General features: G+C 42.1%; 1 protein-coding gene across 2 annotated transcripts; it reads right to left on the bottom strand.

Annotated features, from left to right (window-relative positions):
* Positions 1 to 1434: 1434 nt before the first annotated feature.
* On the bottom strand, positions 1435 to 22221 carry TAF15 (TATA-box binding protein associated factor 15). 2 transcript variants are annotated; one of them, XM_039562813.1, is made up of 16 exons: positions 22115 to 22221; positions 18473 to 18509; positions 17608 to 17656; positions 17333 to 17423; positions 17137 to 17254; positions 14285 to 14568; positions 13349 to 13463; positions 6834 to 6868; positions 6212 to 6244; positions 5570 to 5679; positions 4905 to 5034; positions 3559 to 3648; positions 2444 to 2528; positions 2273 to 2358; positions 2076 to 2178; positions 1435 to 1794 (listed from the first exon to the last, which is right to left on the bottom strand). In XM_039562813.1, exons 1-16 carry the CDS (start codon positions 22122 to 22124, stop codon positions 1755 to 1757), a joined length of 1416 nt encoding a protein of 471 aa, XP_039418747.1. In that variant the 5' UTR covers positions 22125 to 22221; the 3' UTR covers positions 1435 to 1754. The 2 variants fall into 2 exon arrangements, with proteins under 2 accessions (XP_039418747.1, XP_039418748.1); XM_039562814.1 differs by lacking the exon at positions 6834 to 6868 and having other exon boundaries at positions 17137 to 17423; positions 22115 to 22215.
* Between the last annotated feature and the right edge of the window lie 1691 nt (positions 22222 to 23912).

The following is a 23912-nucleotide window of genomic DNA, read 5'->3' as shown; positions in this document are numbered from 1 at the left end:
TTTGAACCACCAAGCCCTTCTCCAGGAGGGAAAAAGCCAGAGCCCCACTAGGGAACTGGAGGGAGCACAGAGGGGCAATGCTGCACCAGCCCTGGGTTTTCAGCTCAGCTCAGCCATTCCCAACTCTGTGCTCAGCTCTGAGGGCTCCAGGTGCACCCTCAGGAGTTGTTTGTGCAGTGCAAGGTTGTCAGCTCTGCTGGGGAACAAACCTCAGCAGGGACAGAGGCTGTTCTCAGCTGCTGATTCCTGCTTTCCTTCCATCCCATCCAGCTGGCACCATTCCTGCATCTGCCAGCACAGCAGTGGGCAAGAGCACCCTCTAGCCTCTTCCCTCCAAACAGTAACTCCAGCTTCAAAACCATCAGCATCCAACTTTTCTAGGCCAGCAAAACACCAGATACTGATTTCATCAACTTTGTGAAACCTCACACACCATACATTGGATTTTACACTGTCACTAGTACATATATACCTCAAATTGCACTGTTTTAAGAGGAACAAGCAGTGCACAATCCATGATAAATGCCTTTCCCAGCAGAGCAGATGCTTTCCAGGAGAAACCTGAAAAAGGCCCAGCACAGTTACCACGTTTACAGCCCTGGGTAATGCTGATTTGAACCACAACCATGAATATACACCAAGCTGGGGAGGTGGCTCATAAACCTTAACAGAAGCCATTTCTGTTCATTTCTCAGTGAGATATTGCTCAGCTCTATGCCCAGTTTTAACTACAGACCCCAAGAACTTGTATTTATAGTGCTGCCCACTGGAATATTGGACAGTCAGAGGTTCTTTCTCTAAGGCCTGTGATGCAGAGGCAGCACTGACGTGAGCTGACTGGGGCAGTGCCACCTTCTCAGGTTGCTCACCTCTGCAGTGACCTATCTGAGGAGGGGGGATAATTGATCTCCCTTCTTTCCTCTCCCCTGGCTTCACAGCTGAATCCCAAATGCTCACAGTGCACCTGCTGAACCTCACCTGCTGAACCTCACCTGCATCTGACCTCCAAGATGAAGCAGCTGCACACACTTGTTTCCACACATTCCAAAAGCAGCAAGTACAGCAAAATGTAGCAAATATCTTTTTTTTTTTAAGCCATCCCACCTTGGATTTGGAGCTGCTGTGCCCCCTTGGAAGCAGCAGAACGCACCCTGCTGTCTGCCTGCTCCACTCAGGGTGCAGGGCAACCAAAGCAGGTTTGCAGGCACAGGAGGGAAACAGGAAAGGAGCAGGGGACAAGTTTGGGATAGAGGATATGGATAGCAAGGAGGCTCATCACTGACCTGCATGCAGATTTTGTGAATAGACAGAGCTCAGGTCAAAGCTGCAGTGCCACTCCAAACAAGTGCCTATTTACTGCTTAAGCCATACCACAGGAACACTGGGAATATGCAAGGAAATGCATGCAACTCAAGTAATTGAGAAACAGTAGGATTTCACAAATAAAACAATCAGCATTTATTGTTGTATTACAAAACACTTCATATTTTGGCAATATTTTACAGTTTATCCTTTTCCTTCTTAGGGCCTGTTGAAAAGGTATGGGGGGGAAGAAAAGAGGAGAATGTGGAAATTAGGATTAAATTTCAATGTCTTGCTTAAAAAAAAATCCTCCCAAACCACCCCAGTCCCTCCCACCAAAATAAAAATCTAGTTTCACTCAATTCCACTATCGAAAGAGGCCATGGGTGAAGCTGCAGGCAATTTCACTATCAAACGCATCAAGAAGACAAACAAAACATTCACAGTGGTCTTCAGTATGGTCTGTTGCGTTGATCATTTCTGAAATCATTTCTGGAAGGGAAGGAAAAGGTTCTAAGCAAATAACAAATGAAGCAAATAACAAATAGTCCCTTCAGTCAAACATTTCTACAATGACGTCTGTGTGCTGCTCTGTGTTTATAGAGAGCCTCATCCAGAAACATTCACAAAACTCAAGAAACTGAGAGACTCTCTCCAGAAGCTCCTATCTGTAGTTAATATTTTCATGGCAGTTGTGCTTGTACACATAAACAACCCTTTCCCCACAGTCCCTATCAACCCCACAGCCAAGCAAGGGCAAAGGCTCCTCTTACCTTCCTCCCATTTTGCCCCCATAGCCACCTCCCCGGTCCCCGCCTCGGCCGCCGCGCCCTCGATAGCCCCGCTCTCCTCCGTAGCCACCTCTCCCACGGAAATCTGGGCAAAAATACAGAAATATATCAGCTTTTTCAGAAAGATGCAGATGATATGAACACTTTAAACATCGAAGAGTGTAGCTGTTTTTACGCACCTCCTGATGGACGTGAATCTTCTGGTCTGGGCTCCCCGCACTGGTTGCAGGAATTCCTGCGAGCAAAGTTCATGTTGCCACAGGACCTGGAACAGACAAGGATCCCCCAGACTGAGCTGTGAAGATGAGAGCACACATGAAACAGCCCTGCCCAATTAAAATGACACTTACGGGTTAGGACAAACCCAATCACCATTTTTGGGTTCCCCACTTCTACCCTGGAAGCCCCCACCTCTTCCATAGCCACCTCGTGAACCTGCAGACAAAATTATAATCAGAATAAAATTCTGTGAACTGCACATGAGAAACAGGTATCAAAAATTGTCACTGCCTTCAGACCCCAAGTGACAGACAGACTTTTCAGGTGGAAGAACTGTTTAATGCAAATATATTCCCACTATTTATTACAAATTCTTTTTCAGCAGTAAAGGGAAACCTGATCTGCTTGAATTGCCGCTGGGTAAACATAAACACACTACATGCATTAATAAAATTTCAGAAAGATTTAACAAGGTTTAAGATCAGTCACATATGGCCAGATTTAGTCATAGAAAAAAAAAAATTAACAATAAAAAAGTCTGTCTGGATTAATCCCAGGATGCCTCTGACACAGACACGGGGACAACATTCTTGCTTTCTGCATCACAAGATTTGGAACTTTTATACCAGCTGAAATTGCTGAAGAATCCTTTTTCATCAGCCTACAGAACTGCCTGGTTTCAGAACTAGAATTTGCTGACAGTCACCGCCCAAAGCATGATTCCTGAAAAATGGTAATGAATACCCCGTGGATTACTGACAGAACCGTATATGCAGAGAATCGGGGAGATTGAGACGTCCTTAATGAAAGGAATCAGACACCCAACTGCTGCTCCAAGTCAGCAGCAGCTGAATTATGCACCCTGCTTAATACCAGCTGGAAACAGAGTATCTCAAAGCTTTGCTGTAACAAGCAAATGGTCACTGGGAATTCCCCCCTATATATGTGGGGCTGGTACAGCTCAACATTATTGTTACACTCTCTCTTTAAAAGCAACACTGAGACAAAATCTGGAGACTTTCCAGTTCTAAAAGAAAGCGTAAATTCTGTGCTGTGCAGAAGAGATTACAGATTTCAGTTTACTTAACTGGGTCCAATCCCTATTACTCCCTTTCCTGGCAGAATCCCAAAGGCTCATATATTTGATGAATCACTGCTTCAAAGTCAACTTCTCTTTAATAAATCAATCGTAGTGAAAAAGCATTTAACTATGCAAGAACAAGGATTCTACAGATTTTAGTCCCACCTCGACGCCCGCCACCTCCACCTCCTCTCATGAATTCAGGTCTTCTGGTTGCAAAAGAAACTTTGATAACATTGCCATTGAATTCTTTTCCTGTGGGAGGAGAGAAGGGATCAATACAGCTCCCAAGAACACAGCAGCAAGCCCAGCAGAACAGAAGTGATTTGCACACACAGACTGAACACAAAACTCTTGAGACACAGGGAAGCTGCAGGTTTTGAAAGCACTGGTCCAAAGGTGAGACGGAAACACTGAGGTACTTGTTAAACTCTCCACAGACCCACAGATATTTTAGCTTAAATGAGATCTGTAAGTTGCAATTTAAAGACATAAGAATGTTTAAAAGATTTTTGGCTATGCTCATGGAGAAGTAGTTTGGATGTCTGAACTGTCTGTAATTCCACCAAGGCAACAAGGCTTTTAGTAGCACTCAACAGCCAGCCCGAAACTTAACTCCCAAGTGTATTTAAATAAAGTTCATGGTTTTCAGAGACTGGCTTCTTCACAGATACAATGTTTATCACAGACAAACAGAACTGCACATGGGCCTAATATAGTCATATTTGCTTTACCCTCTTAAACAAAAATCAATTTGCATTTTATTAGCAAACACAAACATTAGACAAGCATGCTGTGCCAATTTTTTTTAAGCAGTATCATTTCACACCAGATGCAGAGTATGTCCTTTGGTTTCTACCCAATCTCTCTAAAATTCTGTGAACACACAAGGTGACAGGAGCAGGCACTTTTCCCTCACCCCCTCAAGTTTACTACTACAAGAGTGCCACTGTATTTCCTGAACTCTGAAGAGTTTTACATCAATGTATTTCTGGGATAAATCCATAATTTTAAAACCTTGTTCTTCACTGTGTATATACAGAGCACTCAGCACAAGATTGCCATAACCATCCCCAAACTCTAAAAATGCTCCCACAACACTAAAAAATATCAATGCAACACTGTAGGGAATCCCTCCGGCTGCTAACACAGATTACAGCTCTGTTGGTCTAAACAAGAAGTGACACAAACACCACCTCTTGTACCTTGTGCAGGGGTGACTGAGGTACAGCAGCAAACCCTCAGTTTCATTGTACATTTTTGGTCTAAATCACTATCTGCTGTTTAATGAAATGAGAGAAATCCAACACACACAAGAAACCATGAAATATAGGTCTTTGTTTAAAAAAACCAAACAACCCTAACAAAAAAACCCCAAAACAAAACAAAAAAATCCCAAGCCAAAAGCTAGATAAATAGCAGCATTGGGCCCCCAACAAGGTAATTGATTTGCTTCTTCCACTGCCTGTTAGATTCATAAATAGCCAAAAGAACAGGTAACTCTCACCCACCATCAAACCAGTCAATTGCTGCTTTAGCAGAAGGAGGGTCATCAAAAGATACCGTGGCTTCTCCCTTTGGTTTGCCGGTATCCTTGTCTGTGTAGAGATTTATCATGGGTTTGCCAGTTTTTTTGTTGGTCTGAAAAGAAAGGTTGTACACTTGGCATAGCAGGAACACCGGTGAAATCAGTTCAGAGCACAAACTGTAACACTAAGTATCTTTAGTGAGAATATTTTCTTGGAGCTGGCCTGCAGAAACAGAGGGATTTGACTGAAGGATACTGACTTGCTGTTCTCCATGAAGTAATGATGGGCACAATTTTAACAAAAAAATGAGGTCAAGTGCACAAAATCCTAATTTAGAATTGCAGAAACAGAAGCAGCAGCCACAGAACAGAGGCACATGTGCTGCACTATGAGGGTGGCACAATGGATAGAGTGTCAGGGCTATAAAGACTAAAGAAGAGACACAAAGCAATCTAAATGTCACTAGGACAAAGGTGCGAGTGCTGCCAGCTTACAAACGAGCTGTCAGCTGGGAACCCAGATAAAATATTATCTACAACTGCTGGGGAGTCAGAGAGAACTCTGCTTTGAACGATACCAGTACATTTCCAGTACAACAGCTCGACCAGTTCTCTTCCTTCTGACCCATGATTTCTCATTTCACATACCTTTATGATACCAATCTGTTTGAAATAGTCTGCCACTTGATCTGTTGAAACGTCCTCTCCGAGTCCTTGCACGAAGATGGTGTTGTTATCAGAGTTGTCAGACTCTGAATCTGGGGAAAATTAAGTTACATTTACCAGGTATTTTTGTGGAAGCAACAGCAGCAATATTTTAAGCTCAGCTCTGCGCTGCCCAGTAGCAGACCCTTAAATCCCAGAGACATTTTGTGTGAAATAAAAGAGGAGCAGGGAGCTTAATTTTGAGGTTAACACCATCAGCTGAGTACACCAGACAGCTGACCAGCTGCCTGCCTCACACCCAACTTCTATGCAGCTGGGCATCCCAACCCACCAGAGCAGTGTGTGTTTTAAATAACACAAGCTTAGCAGAACTGTGATGGCAGTGAAAGCAGCTGCTTGGCTCGAGCACATTCAAAGTTCATCAGGAAATTCTTACTTGCTGCATTAACATCCAAAAATTCACATGCACTTTAATTAAATACATTTCTTTCAAGGAAAGCATACTTCAGCTAGCTTTCTTATGAGCCATGGGAATTGCAGCCACATCCATCTTTCTAGACAAACATTTTAAAAGCAGTGACCTAAGAGCTACAATCCACTCCCACTCACTGCTTGTTTCCTTACCAGCATCTGATCTCGGTCCATAATCCCTTTGACCTATGATATGGGTTTGACAAAAAAAAAAAAAAGAAAGAAAAAAGACTATTTTTAGCACAACACATTCAAATGACTTTTTTAGCAACAAGAAAATACATAAAGAATGTATGCAATGCACCTAAGAGCTAAGATATGAACCAGAGATTTAGAGACTATTTAGATTTAAACGTTCAACAGAAGGTGTCTGTAGGACGTTAACGTGTTCTTTAACTTGCAGCATGTGGCAGTTGCCACACTGATGCTGTGCTGGTGTTTGCTTGCAAATGCTGGTTGTCACATCACCAAGCAGTTTCCCACTTTTTTTTTTTTTTCTACCTCTAGTACCTTTCTAAGAAGCATTTGTAACAAAAATTAAAAAAAGAAAAGAAAAAAAATAATCCGGTGAACGTCACTGTCTCCACAAATTCTTTCATGCAATTTGACAAAGTAGAAATCCAGTTTATTGCTACAAGTTTGGCTATTACAACTCGTGAACACACCAGCCTCACCAAAACTCTATAATGCTTCTACTAGATAGTAACAAGATATTGGTGGCTTTTAGATTTATAAAGAATTTCCACTGAAACATTTTTGGATACTCGGCACTTACCACCGTAATTTTTGAAGCCACCACGGTCACCACCACTGCAGAGGAAAAATTGAAGAAATGATTTCTTCCTTAAGTCTCTACGTGCTGAGCCCAAGGCTCAATCTACAGTTAACTGATGACAAGTTGAGAATTACTGTCTGGCAGCTAAAGCACCATCTCTACGTTCTCCTCACTACCCATTCATGTTCAAAGATTAAATTACAAAGAAAAAAATCTCTCAGGGTGCTGCACTGGAGAAGAGAAGCCCTAGGGAGTATTTTAAACTAACCCATACGCATGTGGTTGGTTCAATACTTTCTCCCCATCCCATCAGCCAAAATAACAGCTATTCAGAACTGGGGTTTAAACAAAAAAACGTTATTTTCATGAAGATTAATGTGGGCTTTAATTGTAGATGTAATTGCTACTTTGGAATAATTAGTACTTTAGTACTTTCCCAGAAGTCAAAAGAGCTAAAATTATTCTCCATTGTTATGCATTTATAATACAGGGGATGAATTAGCAGAATGAGCCATTCTCTGAGCAAGGGTCTGTGGGAACCTACTGTACTACAGCACTTGGCATTACAGAGAAGGTGTGTGTATGTGAGCTTCAAAAGCAGAGGCCGTGAAGTTTTATTTCATTCATTCTGAAACCTGTGGCACAAAATGTAGACCAAGTTAAGAGAATACACACATCAATTTTCAAAGGTTAGAAGGGGATTTAAAACAGGTTGTTATGCCTCCAATTATGTGCATGAAAATAAACCCTCACTCTTTTTTCACTGGAAAGGTTTGTACTGGAAGGATTTTTCACAACAGCATTTTTATTTGCATCCATGATACGAACACGAGATAATCAATATTCAGAGCCTTCAGGAAAAATACAACCACTGGATTTTTTTTATAAAGTCAATAACCAAATGTCAGAAGGACTATCTCATACTGCCACGTACAACTGCCTGCCTGTCCTCCTCATCATGAGGGACACAGCTGCCACCTCAAAATTAGGCAGGATCACCTAATCCCAAGAGCTTTCTGAGTATGATAAAGGCAGTGCAAGCTCAAACCCTGATGCAGAGAAGTATCTCCAATCTCTGGAGTTATTCTGCCTCTTCACCAAAGCACTTTATGACTAGAAATCACTCCAGGTGTTAATTCCATCTGTCTGCTCACACGTCAGAGTCCAAACAGGGCATAGAAGCACCCAGCAAAAGGCAATGAAGAAAAATTAGGGAGTAATTTCTTTGGCACCCTGTCCATCTGTTACAGCAAATGGAAAGTCATGAATGGAAGCTGCTGATACTTAACATTTATGAGAGAAAATCTGCCCAAAGCGAGGACCAAACAAGGTTCCAACAGGTTACTATTAAACCTGGATTAAGAGACACTCTTTGGAGGGTGACTGACCTTTTGGGTCACCTTTTGGCACAACAGATAATATCACTTTTACTGGGACTTTTCTTAAAATAAATTTTTGCTGCAGATTTTATTGCTGTTCCACAGAAAAAATCTGAATGCTAAATTGCAGTGTCATTTATTCATTAATTCACTCTGCTCATTAAAGATTTTATATGCAGCATCAGTGCAGGTCTTTACTCGAGGCTGTCTGTTTTCAAGGACTGATGATTAAAAACACAATGGTGATGATAAAATTTATTGGAAATACCTTTCTGCCACCTCCAATTCACTTCAGCTAAAAAAACCCCACTTCATTATGACACAACAGTTTTTAGTAGGATGCCTGTTTTTCTGGAATTTTAACTCAGAAATAACAACAGTGAATAATATCAACCATCTAAATGTTATGAGAACTTTCCAACCCCAGATTACGGTGCCAGCTCATCAGGACCAGAACAAATATGTTTTCTGATGTGGAAGTGTATGGCAGTTAGAAAACCCCAGCCATCTAAAAACTTACACAAAGTAAGTTTGTGTCAACACATCCAGGATTTTACTGGAAGTGAGGGTTTTGTAGGACGCTGGGGTGAAAATGTGTGCACCATGATCCTGAGGAGCTGAATACATAAAATGTAAAGGAAGTCTAATGCCAATTCCTAATTCTGTGATACAGCTGCTCTGCACCCTGCACTAACAAGTGCAATCAATAATTTTAAAATCAGTTTTTTAATTAACATCTATAGAAATACATTTTTGCCCAAGTATGCTACAGCAGGTTATCTTCTGCTTAGTCTTACATGACCAACCCAACAATAACCTGGAACAATCTGCTGATAGATACCTTTGATGATGGATTAATGCTTTCCTACATTTTTAAGTGGCATTTGATATGTGATTTATGGAGTGGCAGTTTTTTTACCTTCCTGCAACTGCTGGGCAAAGCTACCCAAGATTCTCTGGAATCAGGCAGATATCCTGCAGCAAGTCAAACACAGAAATTGCAAGCAGCTGATGCCACAGTCATGGATTTACCCCTCACTGAGACCCAAAATTCAACCTCAGCAACTGAATTAGTCCCCAAATTATCGTCATAAAACATGTGGAAAATACAACTGCAGCATTTCACAGCCCATTGCTTTACCAGGCCTGCACACAGACCTCAGAGATGGGTGACCAGATGGATTTTGGAGTCTTAATATCCTATGTTAGAAACATGAACAGGCAGTTAAAACTCAGCAGTGACACCAACTAAGATATTAAAGAAGAGGCTGAACTGCAGGCAGCCAGAATGTGATCAGGCATCACTCAGTGTGTGTGAACTTGCTGCTATGAAAGAGAAGTCCTCAGATGTTCTTCTCTCCTATAATTCACTCACAGATTTATCATCACCTGCCAGACTGTAACCAGACTTCATCTGGATATTGCTTAATCCAGCTGGGAACAGCTCTTTAAGTTAAAGCACAGGTTTATGGGGAGCTCAACATACAAGCAATACAGTTTTATAAAGTGATCAGATACTGGCAGAAGCAGCACTAAGAATTCGGGACCAAATTTCAGCCTCCAACACGTATCTGTCTCACAAAGTGTGTCCCTAATGCCTAAGAGTGTATTTTACAAACAAGAAAGGAATATTTAGTGCACCAACAGTCACTGACAGATGGGATTTTTCCCTTGCTTACATTTATTGCCTCTGTTCACGTTTTTCCAAAGTCTCTATAAGGCTGAGCTCAAGCATATCTGTTACAAGTCGAAATATTAATTCTGAACACAAACCACACTTGTAAAAAATATCTGCACTAAGCTGTAGTTTTTCTTTGTATCACACTAATTCCCAGTCCTAAGTGCTGATATAACAATTAAGTTGCATAGGTAGCTTTTGTTTATAGTAGACCACCATAAATCTGCACAAGAGTTAAAAAATAATCTGTGCTGAGCAAAGTCAGGATTTCTATGACAAATCCTAACACAATGGCAAATCCTTTCTAAACTGCATGTCTGTAATTCCACCAGCACAGTCTGTACGAGCAGAGCCGAAAGCAAAGCTTCTCTAACCTGCTTTGTTTGCTCCTGTGTTTCCCACTTCCAGGCTTAACCAAAACAGTTCAGTCCCACAACCACAATAATCAATAATTCCTTGTTTTTCAGATGAGGACTCTAAAAAGCTGGGGTGATAACTTAGAGTAAAACACTGCATTCTCAAGACCTGCTGTTCCTGCTTTCTAACTAAAAGATGACTCTCTTCTACTATGGAAAAAAAGGAAATATTTTACTTCTTAGCCAGAATAAAAATTAGTGAGCTCATCAATTTTTCAAGCTTCAAAACAAAAGCGTAGGGAAATTCTACTAAAATCCCAAAAGATGCAATTCAAGACCATTAAAAAAAAAATCTCAAGGATAATTCTCAAACCTTGAGTTATTAAAACTAAAATGTGAACTTCTGACACACGACAAAATGTGTGTTGTCTATTGGACTAATATCAGCTAAGAAATCTGAACAGGAATTTCTCAAAAGATTATCTTCTTCCCGGTGCTGGGTGACTTTGCACAGGCACAAAAGAAAAATGAGGGCTGAGACCATTCAGTACAGTACATGTCCAAGTCCTTCTGGCTGTCAGAATAAAACCATACCTCGAAAAAGCTGCATCAAGTTCTCTCTGTCTTTAAATGTCAGTCAAGGAAGAATTTTTATTATTAGCTAAGAACCAGAGATTCATTCATTGTGGTCTCACATTTGATATGAATTTGTTTGTAAAGTCAAGGAGCAATTTTGTTGTGGCCCTGATATAACTTATTTACGTGTTAAGTTCTAAGCACTATAGAAGTCAAAGCCTACATTACCATTCCATCCCTGGAAGTGCTCAAGGCCAGGCTGGATGGAACTCTGAGCACCCTGGTCTAGTGGAAGGTGCCCCTGCTTGTGGCAGGGGGTGGAACAAGATGATTTTAAGGTCCCTTCCAACCCAAAACCATTCTGGGATTCTGTGATTACAGCATCATTAATGTATCCCTGCGGACAAGGTTTTTAGATTATTTCCTGATGGCTGTGGAATTTTCACAGTTTAGCGTTAAAATGGCACCAGAACAACTGAACATGGTGGCTACTGAAGACCAACCTGATATTCCTACATGTATTTTCCCCCCAAGAAATAAATAAATAAATAAACAGAAACCCAAGAATTTAACACCCCAAAAAAACCCCTACCCTTAAACCCCACATTTTCACAGGACTAAACACGATTTCTTACCTTATCACAAGTTATTTTCCCCTTCATTATAGAGATTGTTATTTAATTTAACCTTTTAAATTTTTCTAATAAGCATGTCTGGTAAAATACATATGTCAGAATCCTCTGTCACAATTATGCAAAAAGACTGAATAAAGATATATGACACTGTAGTTCCAAAAATTCCCACAAAAAATACCACTAAAGCCAACATCACTTAACAGAAGCAGACAGAATTCCTAACAAATGCCTCCCCACTTCACTGTATTTTCCTCCACTCCTTCATTCACTTCCCTACTTTCCCTTCTTTTGGCTTCCCAGCTCACTGAAGCACCATGATCTACATGGATGTGTGAGCAAAAGTTTCCTTACATTTTGGAAAAACATGGCAAGAGGCTTTATTTTCACAGACAGTAATTCATTTGACTTTATCTTGCAAAGAGCCAAGTTTGTTTCAAAGTGACAAAATCTATCAGCAGTGTGTTTTTTGAAGCTCACATTCATTGCTATTATTGAAAGGGCTTGGCTACAAAGTTTTTAAAAAAACAGTTTTTATCACAGGAATATGGAAAGTCCTCATCCGCAAAGAAAATCTAATTAAAAAAAAAAAGTTCAGTTTGAACTGAAAATTAAAATTAACTTAGAAATTATTTTGTTTGTTATTTTTGTTTATGTGAGGTACCATACATTACAGAATTCTTTGTTATATATATTTATGTTTATTTATAGGCTATAAATTTATGTTTATGATAAAAACTACTACAGAAGAATATGCTTTAAGTTCTATTATACAAAACCCCAGCAAACATAAGGTAACACTAATATGCTTTTCTAACTGTGCTACCATACTTAATTAGAAGAGGTAAGAGCCTCCTACATCATTACAAACAAGCCATTAAGTACAATTTGGGAGCATCTCAGAAGCAGACAGATTTTAAATATGATTCAAAAATAAATACCTTTAAAAGTAACCAAGTATTGGATTTATTTAAATCAGATCAGTTCCAACAGAAAATACTGTATAATTATAGAGTTTTTCACCTGGAGTTTAGGAAGAACCCAGAGCTGTGCAGCTTTTTGAAGGCTAAGTGGTGCTGATAAGCAACACCTCAAAGCTCTCTGGAAGCTTCGACGTTCTTGCCCTGCATCAGTGAGCCCCCTCTGCACCCCCAACCACCCAGAGGGACACAAAGGGGAGCCAGTTGTGAAAGTTATTAATAAATAATACGTAATATGTTTAATTCAATAGGCTTGAAAGCCAAGGTCCCAATCACAGACCTCTGCATGAAATCATCTGCAAGCACAGAATTAAATATGTGCATAAATTTTCTTGACAGTACAAGGCCTAAGGCAATGGGGAAAGGGGTGACAGCATTGTTAGTATTTCAGATCTACCCAAAATAAACGTGTTTAGACTGACAAATAAATCAATAATAAAAGATGTGTATTTTAATAGAAGTTTAAAACTGAAAAAAGCAGCAAAGAACAAGTGATGTTACTACTAAATTACTCCTATTATTGCAAGGTCAAAATACTTCCCTGGTAAAATGTGAGCTACCTTAGCTATGAATTCTGTAAATTGTTCTCAATCACTGGCTGTTGGTTTTCTTGTCACTGAAAACAAGTGATGGGCTGGGACAGTTTTTGTATGGCAACTCATGCAAGTAAAAGGCAGCTCTGTGTCACAACAATCAAATGCTTGGTCTCAATCTATGTTAATCTAAAAGCTGTTCCCCTAGGCAAAACCCATTTCTGTGCAGTGCAGAAAGGTTTAATTTTAGAAATCTTCCAGTTTTGGAAATCTAAATCTGAACCACTTTAGGAATAGACATATAATGAACAAAAATGAAAATCAGCTAAATAATAGGAAATAAGGGTAAGGAAGTGCAGGCACTGGAATGAGATCACTTACCTATATCCAGACATATGACCTCTTCCATCCATGTCATATCCCCCTCTACCTCCTCCCTGTGACCCGCCATATCCTCTATTATCTTCTCCATACCTGCTCTTTTCACGGCGATCATCTGGGAGAATGAGTCAAACCAAACACGAGTCAATTGTAGTGGAAACTGCAGCACAGTGAAAATTCACACCCTGTAATTCCCACCTCCCCTTCATTAACTCTGCCATTTACATCTGAAAAGTGTCAACTCCTAAATCTCCCTGACATTCTCTGTGCCATAAAGGGAAAAAGAAAAACAAACCAAACTTTGCTCCATTATCTCCCTTGGCTTCCAGGGTCACTGAGTATATCAGAATGCAAAAACCACTCTGTAATTACACTCCATTTTCCAAACATTAAACACATATTGTCTAAAATATGCTTTCCATTTGACTTCCATACAGCCCTCCCAGTTTGCAAAAGACATCAGTGAAGACAGAACAAGGATAAATAGAGTGGGCTGTGCTGCTGGTGTGAAGTTAAAGCAAAAGAAAGGCTTCATCTCAAACTTCTCCTTCTATCTCACAATTCACCTACACAGCATAAAGCTGGAATGTGAAGTGCAAAAGCTCTTCATGACTGATCAAGACATGTCACCCTCATGCAGGAAGAGGGTTCAAAATAGCTTGGGAAGAAAATTCCATCTAGAATTTGCAGAACTCGTGGACAGACTCTGCACGGCTGTTCTAACATACGTAAATGCAACCATTTTGGGGCCCCAAGTGTTTTAAATCTCCCTATAATGTTTTGAAAGTTTTAACAAATAAAACATCCCCCAAGAATATCAACACGGAAAAGAATTTAACTATTCATCAAATCAATTGCTTGCAGAAGAAAATCCAACCATTTCACATTTCTGCTCAATTTTATTAGCCAATACTGAATTGAACCCGGGAATTTTACCTTGGCTGTTGTGGCTATAGCTTCCCTTCTGAGACTGGTAGGATTGCTGGGAGTGCCCATATGAGCTTTGGTGCTGGTTATAGCCTGACTTTTGGTCATATGAGCTCTGGTGGCCATAGCCCGACTGCTGGTCATATGAACCCTGGTGGCCATAGCCCGACTGCTGGTCATATGAGCTTGACTGCTGGTCATAAGAGTCTTGGTTTTGTCCATAGCTTGACTGCTGGTCATAAGAGCTTTGGTGCTGACCATAGTTTGACTTTTGTTCATAAGAGCCTCTTCCACTTAAAACAAACAGAATTTGAATTAACAGATAAATGTTCACAGAATAGAGATCAAAAAAACGGCTGAAAATTCATGACATTGCTAAAATTTCCTAAACACAGTTACCTCCTTACATGAGAGCATCACTCCTTTCACATATCCCAGTCCAACACTTCATTTTCCCCCTCTCCCCAGTACCATCAATGGCTGATGGAGAGCCTGTGACCTGCTAAACACCAAATCCTTCCCTCTAGACCTGCAGGGCAGAGCCTCAGTGCTCATGTTGTACAGTGCAGCTGAGACTTGCTGCCTAAAAAATCCCAAAATAATAAAATTTTGCTTTTACTGAATTGCAACCTCTCTTCTGGGCATTCTACAATTTATCAAGAATTTTTCTAACTGTTATGGTGGCCTGTAACATACCTGTGGTTCCTCTCACTTTAGTGCCATCTACACTATCCCAGCAACCTTCATCAGAAACACTGACCAGTATCACATCCAGGATACTCCAACACAATGCAGCTCTACATTCCAAGGGGTCATAAACCTTCCCTAAGATGAAGATTAATAACTTTATAGCAACCACAAGGGAATCTCACCTACACCACACTTGCGTAAGCTACTTCAGCATCTGAGGCAGAAACTAAAGTATTTTGAAAATCTAGATATATTTGAGAGAATAGTTCCAGCTGGCTTAGCCTTTCATGGCAAGGCATAATACAGATTTATGAGAAATAAATTGCATCCAGGGAACACCACCAGCTGTTACTCATTCCTCTGTTTTCCCCCAGGTACTTAGTTGTGCCTTAGCTGTCTTATCTTTTCAGTAACAGGAAAGAATCTCTGACCTCTGCCACCCTTTCTCCTCTTCCCCCTCCATGCTTCCACCCTTTTTCAAAAGATGAGGCACTAGATCTGCCACTCTCCAGCCTTTGGTAATCTTACTTGCTAGTGAAAATATCTCAGAAAAAGGAAAACAAAAATGCAAGAGCCTACAGAAAGTTTCCACCAGCTTTTCAAAGCACTTTCAGATCCAGTGCGTTGGGTCTAACCAATCCCAAAATATCCCATTTGTGTAAATACCATCTAATCTGCTCTCTCCCACTTCTAGCCTAGATCTCAGCTTTAACCTTGCTAATCCCAGTGGTAAACAGCTTGTGAAGATTTTTTTTATTACCTTCACTTCAAAAAAGTCAGCTCTGCTTTAGCCTTTGCACCTTTACCAACAAAGGAAGCATTGTTGAAAGCATCCACTATTTGCTATCTTCCTTTCCCTCCCCTAGGATATGACAGCTACAGTTTTGTGGCCACCCTTTTCAAAGCTGCTATCATTGAATTTCTCAGTTTCTCCTTATTTGTTACAAGCATACATGGAGGAGTTTCCCTTCAAGGCCTTTTCTTCATTTTCTAGATCACAAACAACCTGTTGGGAAACCTACGTGCTGCATTTTTATTCTGCTGGACATCTACAGAGTTAAAACCTACATTACTATCTTTGTACAGCTCTAATAAATGCTCAGAAAACAAACCAAAACAAAACTTAACTGTGTACCTGCCTTTGTTATGGAAGCCAAAATGACATCTGAGTGAAAGCACCTACTGCTGGCAGATTAAGATATTTCTTAATATTAAAATGTTTTATAGTAAGAACTACAAAATCAGAAACCAAGCAGAGGTTTGCTCAAGTCCAGATTGTTTTATCACCTTGCAAAAAATACAAAACCATTTGGACCTTGGACATGAGAATGAGGTTTAGTACTCAACAGAGTATTTAAAAGAGATCACGTGGGCCTCAGTAAAGCTCTAACACCAGCAGTAACCTCGGGTGGAGGCACAAAGCTTGTAAAGTAGTCAGTGAAGGTATTCTAGCACTAAGTGGCCTTTTAAGTCATTATGGGAAGTTAGGTTGTTATTTTCCAAGGTACTTTCAAAGTTGTATCATTAATCCTCCTGAAACTGACACCAATACAACATCACAAGCAAAATACATTTGCAATAGCACAGAGTGCAGAATTAAAGTGCAGCATGCACATGCACATTTAATTTACTGGTGAGGATATAAACCCACGATGTTCTGAGGACTCAGCTGGAAAACTAAAATGTGCTTCTTAAATGACACTTTTGAATTCTTTCTCTTTCAAGAAAAGACATTCTGAGCCAGATAAGCAGCCTGCAATCTGAGAGCAGCTCAGAGTTTCCTTGCTAACAGCTTATTTGAAGTTAATAAAAGAGCACTGTAAGTTTATACAAAAGAATGTGATTGGAGAGGTATTTGATAGGTCTTTCTCCTAATCAAAACACTCTACCAAGTCCAATCTTCATTGTAGCCACTATCCAAAGACTTTCTAAAGTCTATGTCCCCATACAGCCTGACTTCAAAACAACTGCACCCATCCTTCTTATATAAAGAAATATTCCTCCTTTACCTCCTGTCTTTCAGACCTTAAAAATGTTTCAAGGATGTGGATTTTCAAGTATTTGTCTTTTTCTCAGCAACATTAACAAGGAAATTTGTTATAGCTCTAGTTAAGAATGTACAACTACTAGACAATATTTTAAACAGATACTGGTAAATTTGGCTTCCTTACCCTCTAGATGACCCTTTCTGCTGCCCCTGGCTGCCATAGGACTGCTGGTTGTATGAGCTCTGATTCTGATTTTCATAATTGGATTCATCATCGTATCCCTGGGAATCTTGTCCATAACCTGGAAATCGAGGAAGAAAATTTTTAGTCAATATTCACCTTTTAAATACTGCCAATGAATGTAACAAGCTAGCCAAACCTGATTGATTTTGTCCATAGTTCCCATGATAGCTTCCATAGTTCTGTCCATAGGAGGAATTGTCTCCACTCTGCCCATAACCAGAATATCCCTGTAATTTCAAGAATGTACTCAAATAAGTGTAACTTCCACAGCAGGTAATTACAGTTTTCCTTGGCTAGACACAACTGCAAACATCAAGCACAGATGAGACTGGAATTCTTCCTGGCCCAGGAACAATTATTTTCACTCAAGGAACATCTGCTTTGAAAGCCACAATGTTTTTTTCAACATACCTGTCCTTGTCCATAATTCTGACTGCTCTGATTGCCATAGGATGAGTAGCTGGAAGAGAAAAATGGATTTAGGAAATGCTTAGAGTGCCCTTCATACAGGTTGGAAAGTAAAGGTATTTTTGGCATCTCTAAAGTTTCTCTTCATTCCAAAATAGGTGTTTAATCCAAACACTGCAGTTCCAGGCATATTAGAACTGCATCAATGAATTAATGGTTGACTGTCAGAAGCCAGAAGAGTTTATTTTAATTTCTGCTGTGTTTCAAGCATAAATTTAAAGCACATGAAACCTGGGTTTGCTGTAATTTTATATTATACTTACTCATTATTCTGCCACTTTAAGCCTTCATGAACTGACAAAAGAAACACGTGCTGAAACTCATCATATTTAGATACAAACCCAAACTCAGGCAGTGCTACATGCACAGAACCTTATGATTTTCATTAGCACAGACAGCATTAGCTATGATTTTTGTACTTCCATAAAAACAGTTGTCTCACTGATTTAAAACAAGCCCTGCAGCCTTGGGCCATATAATAAATACAATAACTTTTGCCTAAAATCTTAGTGAACAGCTTAAGGCAGTCACATGAAAAGTATTTCTCTATGTTCATGACATTGCAAAAGTTCCTACTATTACAAGATATCATTCCAATTTACACCTGACTATTGTCTTCTCTTCAGGAATGTTTTCTCTGTTTTATAAGACAACTTGATAAAGGCCCAGGTACAAGCTTTCCGCATCCTTAACTCCAAAAACATATCAATACTGTATCCTGAACAATCAGTCATCATGCTGGGAATACTAAATGGTCTTTTATTTTGCAGATGTAATTGCTAACAGCAAAACAAAAATCCTCACATACCTCTGCTGGCCCCCAGACTGACTGTAACTTCCAGAATCTAGAAAAATAAATAAGTCATATTGAGAATTTCCAATGAACATTTTAGTCTCTACTTACTGTAAGAGGAGAAAGTTTGGGGAGAGGGAGAAAGATTGAAGTATACTGGATATTGCAACTACTTTCCTTGCAGAATGAAGCTTCCTCTTAATTAACAAAAGAGAAAATGTTAAGGCTGGAATGACAGCAGCAGAGGGTGTGGGGGATACAACACAGCCACAGCCACTTGGAAATGTCCCTTTTGAAGGATCTGAATTCTGTTTTCAAGGAGTCTTTTCAAATACCCGGAACTGTACAACCCCTCTAATGGCTATAGAGTACAGTGTCATCATCAATGAGCAGAATGCAGCAGCTTAATTAATCAAGCAAAGCTAAGTAGGTCAGTGCAGCTGAACCCGTTTCTGGGATGCTCTAAGAAAGCTCTGCTGAGCTAAAGGGCACAAACACAGGCAGAATGTGAGACGAAAAATCAGGGATGGAGGAGCCATGACACTTCCCTTTGCCCATACTGCAAGAGGAAAAACCCAACTGAGAGCTCACCAGCATGTGAGAGATGCAGGCACACAGAACACACACACACTGCTCCATCAGCCTCACATCCATCCCAACTCCAGCTCTGCAGAGGTTCCTCACATCCCACTCTGCTCTCTGCCCTTCCAGCCTCTGCACTGCTCAGCTTCCATCCATCTCATTTCCTGGTCAGGAGCCTCTATCTGCTTGAAATTGCCACCTTCTTGTCAAAACCCAAACACTCAGGATAAGTCCTGCCATTTTTCTTTTCTAATTGCTTCAAGAATTTGTATAAATACTCTCGTGCCATGGTCTCGTAAAATCTATCAGGAACTTCTCATCCCCAATTTCATCCTTTCCCCCATACTCTCCAGCCTCTATACCCAGAACTGCCTAAAATGCTTACACCAAGAATTAATTACAAGGCAGGGTAAATGTCATAAATGACTGCAACCATTTTCCAATCAAAACACTCATCAAATTGCTGAATCTGCTCATTATACCTCCCTCAGCAGGTTATAAATCCAACCCTGCCAGTGGTTACACAGACACTTAACCAGAGGTTTGATGAGGGCATCACCTGAGGTGATGGATGTGAGATGAAGGGGGGTTATCACCCGAGATATTCAGACACGAAGCAGCATTTTTAATGGTGAAGTATCTCCTCAAAGAAACACAAAGTATCAAATTTCATATTTGGTAACAAAAATTAACAATAGCAAACAAGAAATGAAAGGTTAAATCTCACAGGTCCTATAAAGCAGTTTCATTTAGATGTGAATTTCTCCTCCTTCTGCACTGCTACACAAATATTTCATTGCTTTTTCATATTGAAAGCAATTAAAAACCCAACGCAGACCTGCAATTCAAGTTTGTTTTTAAGGGGTAAGGTAAAATTTTTACACAAATTCCATTTAAATGATCACAAAGATTACTATTAAATAGGTAACCACATTGAGAAACATGGTTGTGGTTTAACATTTATATGCCATTAATGCTGCTGATTAAAGAATTTTAATGGTTGTACCAGAAAATTCTTGAGTAGGGATGTAACTAGCTATAAATTTAAGAACTACATTTAATCTCCTTAGCTTCTCCTTAACAAAACTTCCACCAAACCACAACATTTTGGGAAAAAATTGAAAGCAACCAGATAAGGAACCCGTAAAATACGAAAACACACTGAGGAATTTCCTTTATTTGTACATTTTTCTACATCCTCTGCTGGACCTCTTACATACTTCTGATCAATTTATTTTCGTGGGCTCAATGGGGACAAGAGTCTGTAAGGATTTTTGGAAATAACAGTTTATTCTGGAAATTCCTATGCTGAGGTTTTGTTGTTTTTTTTTTTTTTGAATGTTTAAAAAGTTAACGGAAAAAATCCTGTTGATGAAGTGGGACATAGCAGCCTAATCACCTTGCACTAGTCAGGGGGTTTATTCCTCGCAAGATAGAACAATCTGCTGTGTACATTTGAAAACTGAGGTTCTCTTATGAAGTAATTCATATAAAGAAGCAGCATTGCTTCTCAATGTCCTCAAAAGAAAAAGAACCTCATGTCTGAACATCAATAAAAACAGAGGAGAGACTCAGGTGCTTGACTGGTCAGTAGCTCAGGGATGGAGGGAAAGTGGATGTAGTTTACTGCCAAGCTTTACTCATTTAGTAGAAAAAATCATGATTTGGACTCATTTTAGTACCTTTGGACACATTTGCTTTTCCTGGTACATAACTGCTCCTTGCATGAAAGGATTCCTCCAGCACCCCTTGCTTTGTTTGTATTGTCTATCACTCGCACATGCAGCACGAGACACCGCCAAAATGGCTCGACCATAACAAAACACGGCTCGCTCCACAAAGCACGGCCAGCCTTGGAATTCATCCTTCCACTCTTGGGATGCACCACTATCTACACCTATCCAAGGCTTCACAGGGGCAGCACTGCCGGGGGGGACCCAATCATCCACACCTCAAAGGGGATAAGGAAACAGCACTTTGTGCTTGCAGAGGCCCCAGGAGAAGCTGGGCCCTGTCAGGTCACCCGGGAGAGCAGATCCTGCTTCCATGATAAACTAAAGCTCCCGCTGGAAAACAATCCCAGCCAGGGCGTTTTAAAGCCCACGGCAGGGGAATGTGACCAGCACACAGAGTGCAGAGCAGAGGCAGCAGATACTGGGACACAAAGGTGGCTCCCCTGCTGCGGGGTGGGGAGGGCATGTCCCATGCTAAGGGGGGACACGACCCCAGGAAGGGGGTGCCTGCATTTCATGGGGAGTGCTGATCCAAAGGGGGAACACACAAACCATGTTATGGGGAGGGGCACGACCCGAAGGGAATCCACATCTCACAGTGGGATGGGGTATGGGGAGGGAAACCACAGCCCAAAGTCGGTGTCCACACAGGGGAAGGGCCGTGACCCAAAAGGCCCTTCCATCTCACCGGGGGGAAGGGTATCCCAAGCTAAAAGTGGGGGAGGGTTACAGTGGGGGGCATGAACCAAAATAGGGCCCACATGCCACAAACGGGGGGGTACAGCACCCAAGGCGGGGGGCCTACACAGGGGAGCAAGAACCAAAATGGGCTCCACACCTCACACCGGGGGGGGCTGTGGTACAGCCCGAAGGGGGAGCTCGCACATGCGGTGGGGGGGCCTAGACCCCAAAACGGGGGGATACACCCCACGCATAACCCGAGCACAGGACCCCAAAGGGACCCTGCCCCCACGCCCCCCTCACTGCGACACGGGTGGGGGGGCGCGCCCGCCAGGCCCCGCCCCCTCGCGTAAAGGGGCGTGACCCGAGCGGCTCGCGCAGCGGGGCTCCCCGGGGAGGGGGCGTGGCCTCGGCCGAAGGGGGCGTGTCCACAGGGGCCACCGGCGGGGGCGTGGCTCCCCTCCCCCTCACCGAGCGCAGGGGGTGGGGGGGCGTGAAGGGAAAAGCAGGCGCGTCCCCCGCAACATGGCCGCGGCCTTTCCCACATGCGCCACATGGCGCTCGCTTCGCCCGCCCTCCCGCGCCCCACCGCGCCCGCGCTCGGCGGCGGGAAGCGGAGCCGCCGCTGCCCGCTGAGCCCGGTGGGGCTGGCGGCACCTACCCGAAGCCATGGCGGCGGCGCTGAGGAGCGGAGGGAGCGCAGGGACCGACCCGCCCGCCGCGCCGGCCGCGCGCACACTGAGGCACCCGCAGCTCGCGCGGACTGCGGGGCCGGGCGGCCAATCAGCGCGCGCGGCGCCTACCATTCGCTGGGGAAGTGGGGGGGGAGGGAGGTGAGAAGGGCTGTGCCAAGGTACAGCGGGCGGGGGGGGGATTATACCAAGGGGAGGGGGTGCGAGGCTGTGCGCGTACAGCGGGGATCGCGTCAAAGGATTAAATTAGTTAATTAATAAACGCTCAGGGCATGGGCAGAGTGCGCGGAGGGGAATGGGGGGGTTGCACGCTCGACTTTCCGCACCAGCAGCCTCCCCATTTCCCTCAGTACCCCACTCGTGCATCACCATTTGTAGCAGATGCTAAATGGAGTTAGAGAAAACAGCCAAAATCTGGGTCCTAAAGAAAAAATAAGAAAGGTTTGCCAGGGTTTCTAAGTATCCTAAAAAGCCAAGTATCAACTTGGAGAATGGTTTTCTAAAGAAAAGGGTTATGATCTTGGGAGCCACTTCTATGAAACACGAGGGTTTGCTTCAGAGAGGAGGAGTGATGAACTGAGAAGACAGCAAAAGCAACATTGATTATTTAATCGGATTATATTTAGAAGTTGTATTTCTTGTTTCACATCAAACTACCTTCTTGTGAGAGTTGAGAAGTTAACAGTTGCACCTTTCCTCCTGGGGACAGTCTGCACATGTACCCAGAGTACAGTGAGGTTCTACCCTGTTTTCTTATAAAGGCAGTGAGGAGCCTCCTCTGATTTCAGCTGAATGATTTGAGCAGATTTGCAGAGAAGTTGGTTTGTTTCTTTCCCCCCCGGGCATAGCAGCAGGAGGCAAATCCCACTGCCACAGCTGAAAATAAGTTTCTGCAAAACAAGCAGTGACTGGAATGATTAATCAAAGAAAAAAGAAAAAGAAAAAAAAAAAGGGGGTTGAGCTCCCTGCCTGTCTTTCGGTTTCTCCTTGAGAAACTTCATCTCCTCCAGCCACGACGTCTTCTCCCACTCCATGAGCCTTCTTCTGACACCCTGGGACCTCACAAAGGCTGCCTGTGCGATGTTGGGATTAGGGCAGATCCCAAACAATGCTCCCTAGCCAGGGGAGGTGGGGGGATCTTTTGCTCTGAGTAGAGCCTCTCAGTGTTTGTGCATTCCTCAGGGACTGAAGGCTTCTCATACATGAGAAATGGAATTAATTGAGAGAGAGTTTCAGGGTTATGTATCTATCTGCCTGCTGATAGATCTGTGCCATGCTCCCAACCAAAAACTTTGAAGTTGAGATGTGGAAAAGACATCAGCCCTTCAACCCTCTGCTCTTTCCCCTCGGCTGGAAATGATCCCAGCTGCTTTAAGTCCTTCTCCACGTTGCAAAATCAGTGATGGTGTGGGAAGGTGGGTTTCTTCTGATCCTTTATACAGTTCAACTCCCCTGCCACGGCAGGGTCACCTAGAGCAGATGACACAGGAACACGTCCAGGTGGGATGTATGGTGTCAACAGATTTACTCCTTTTGTGCAAATATACTCTTTTCCTACTACAATATCCATAGCTCCATTCCCAACTACAAGCTCAAGAACAGATGCAATTGTGGTTAGTGCTAACTGTGTATAAAGTTAGCCAGTGGTCATGATCACAGGGAATCAGATTAAGTTCTCCCTACTTCATCATCTCCCTGTGCCCATGAAACCTTCAAGAACTTTGGTATCTTCACTTCTGAGCTGCCAATTCCTCTCCTAGATCTAAC

This window comes from Corvus cornix, chromosome 19 (genome assembly GCF_000738735.6).
Source record: "Corvus cornix cornix isolate S_Up_H32 chromosome 19, ASM73873v5, whole genome shotgun sequence".
Taxonomy (NCBI): domain Eukaryota; kingdom Metazoa; phylum Chordata; class Aves; order Passeriformes; family Corvidae; genus Corvus; species Corvus cornix.
This window is presented reverse-complemented; position numbering and strand designations above follow the sequence as displayed.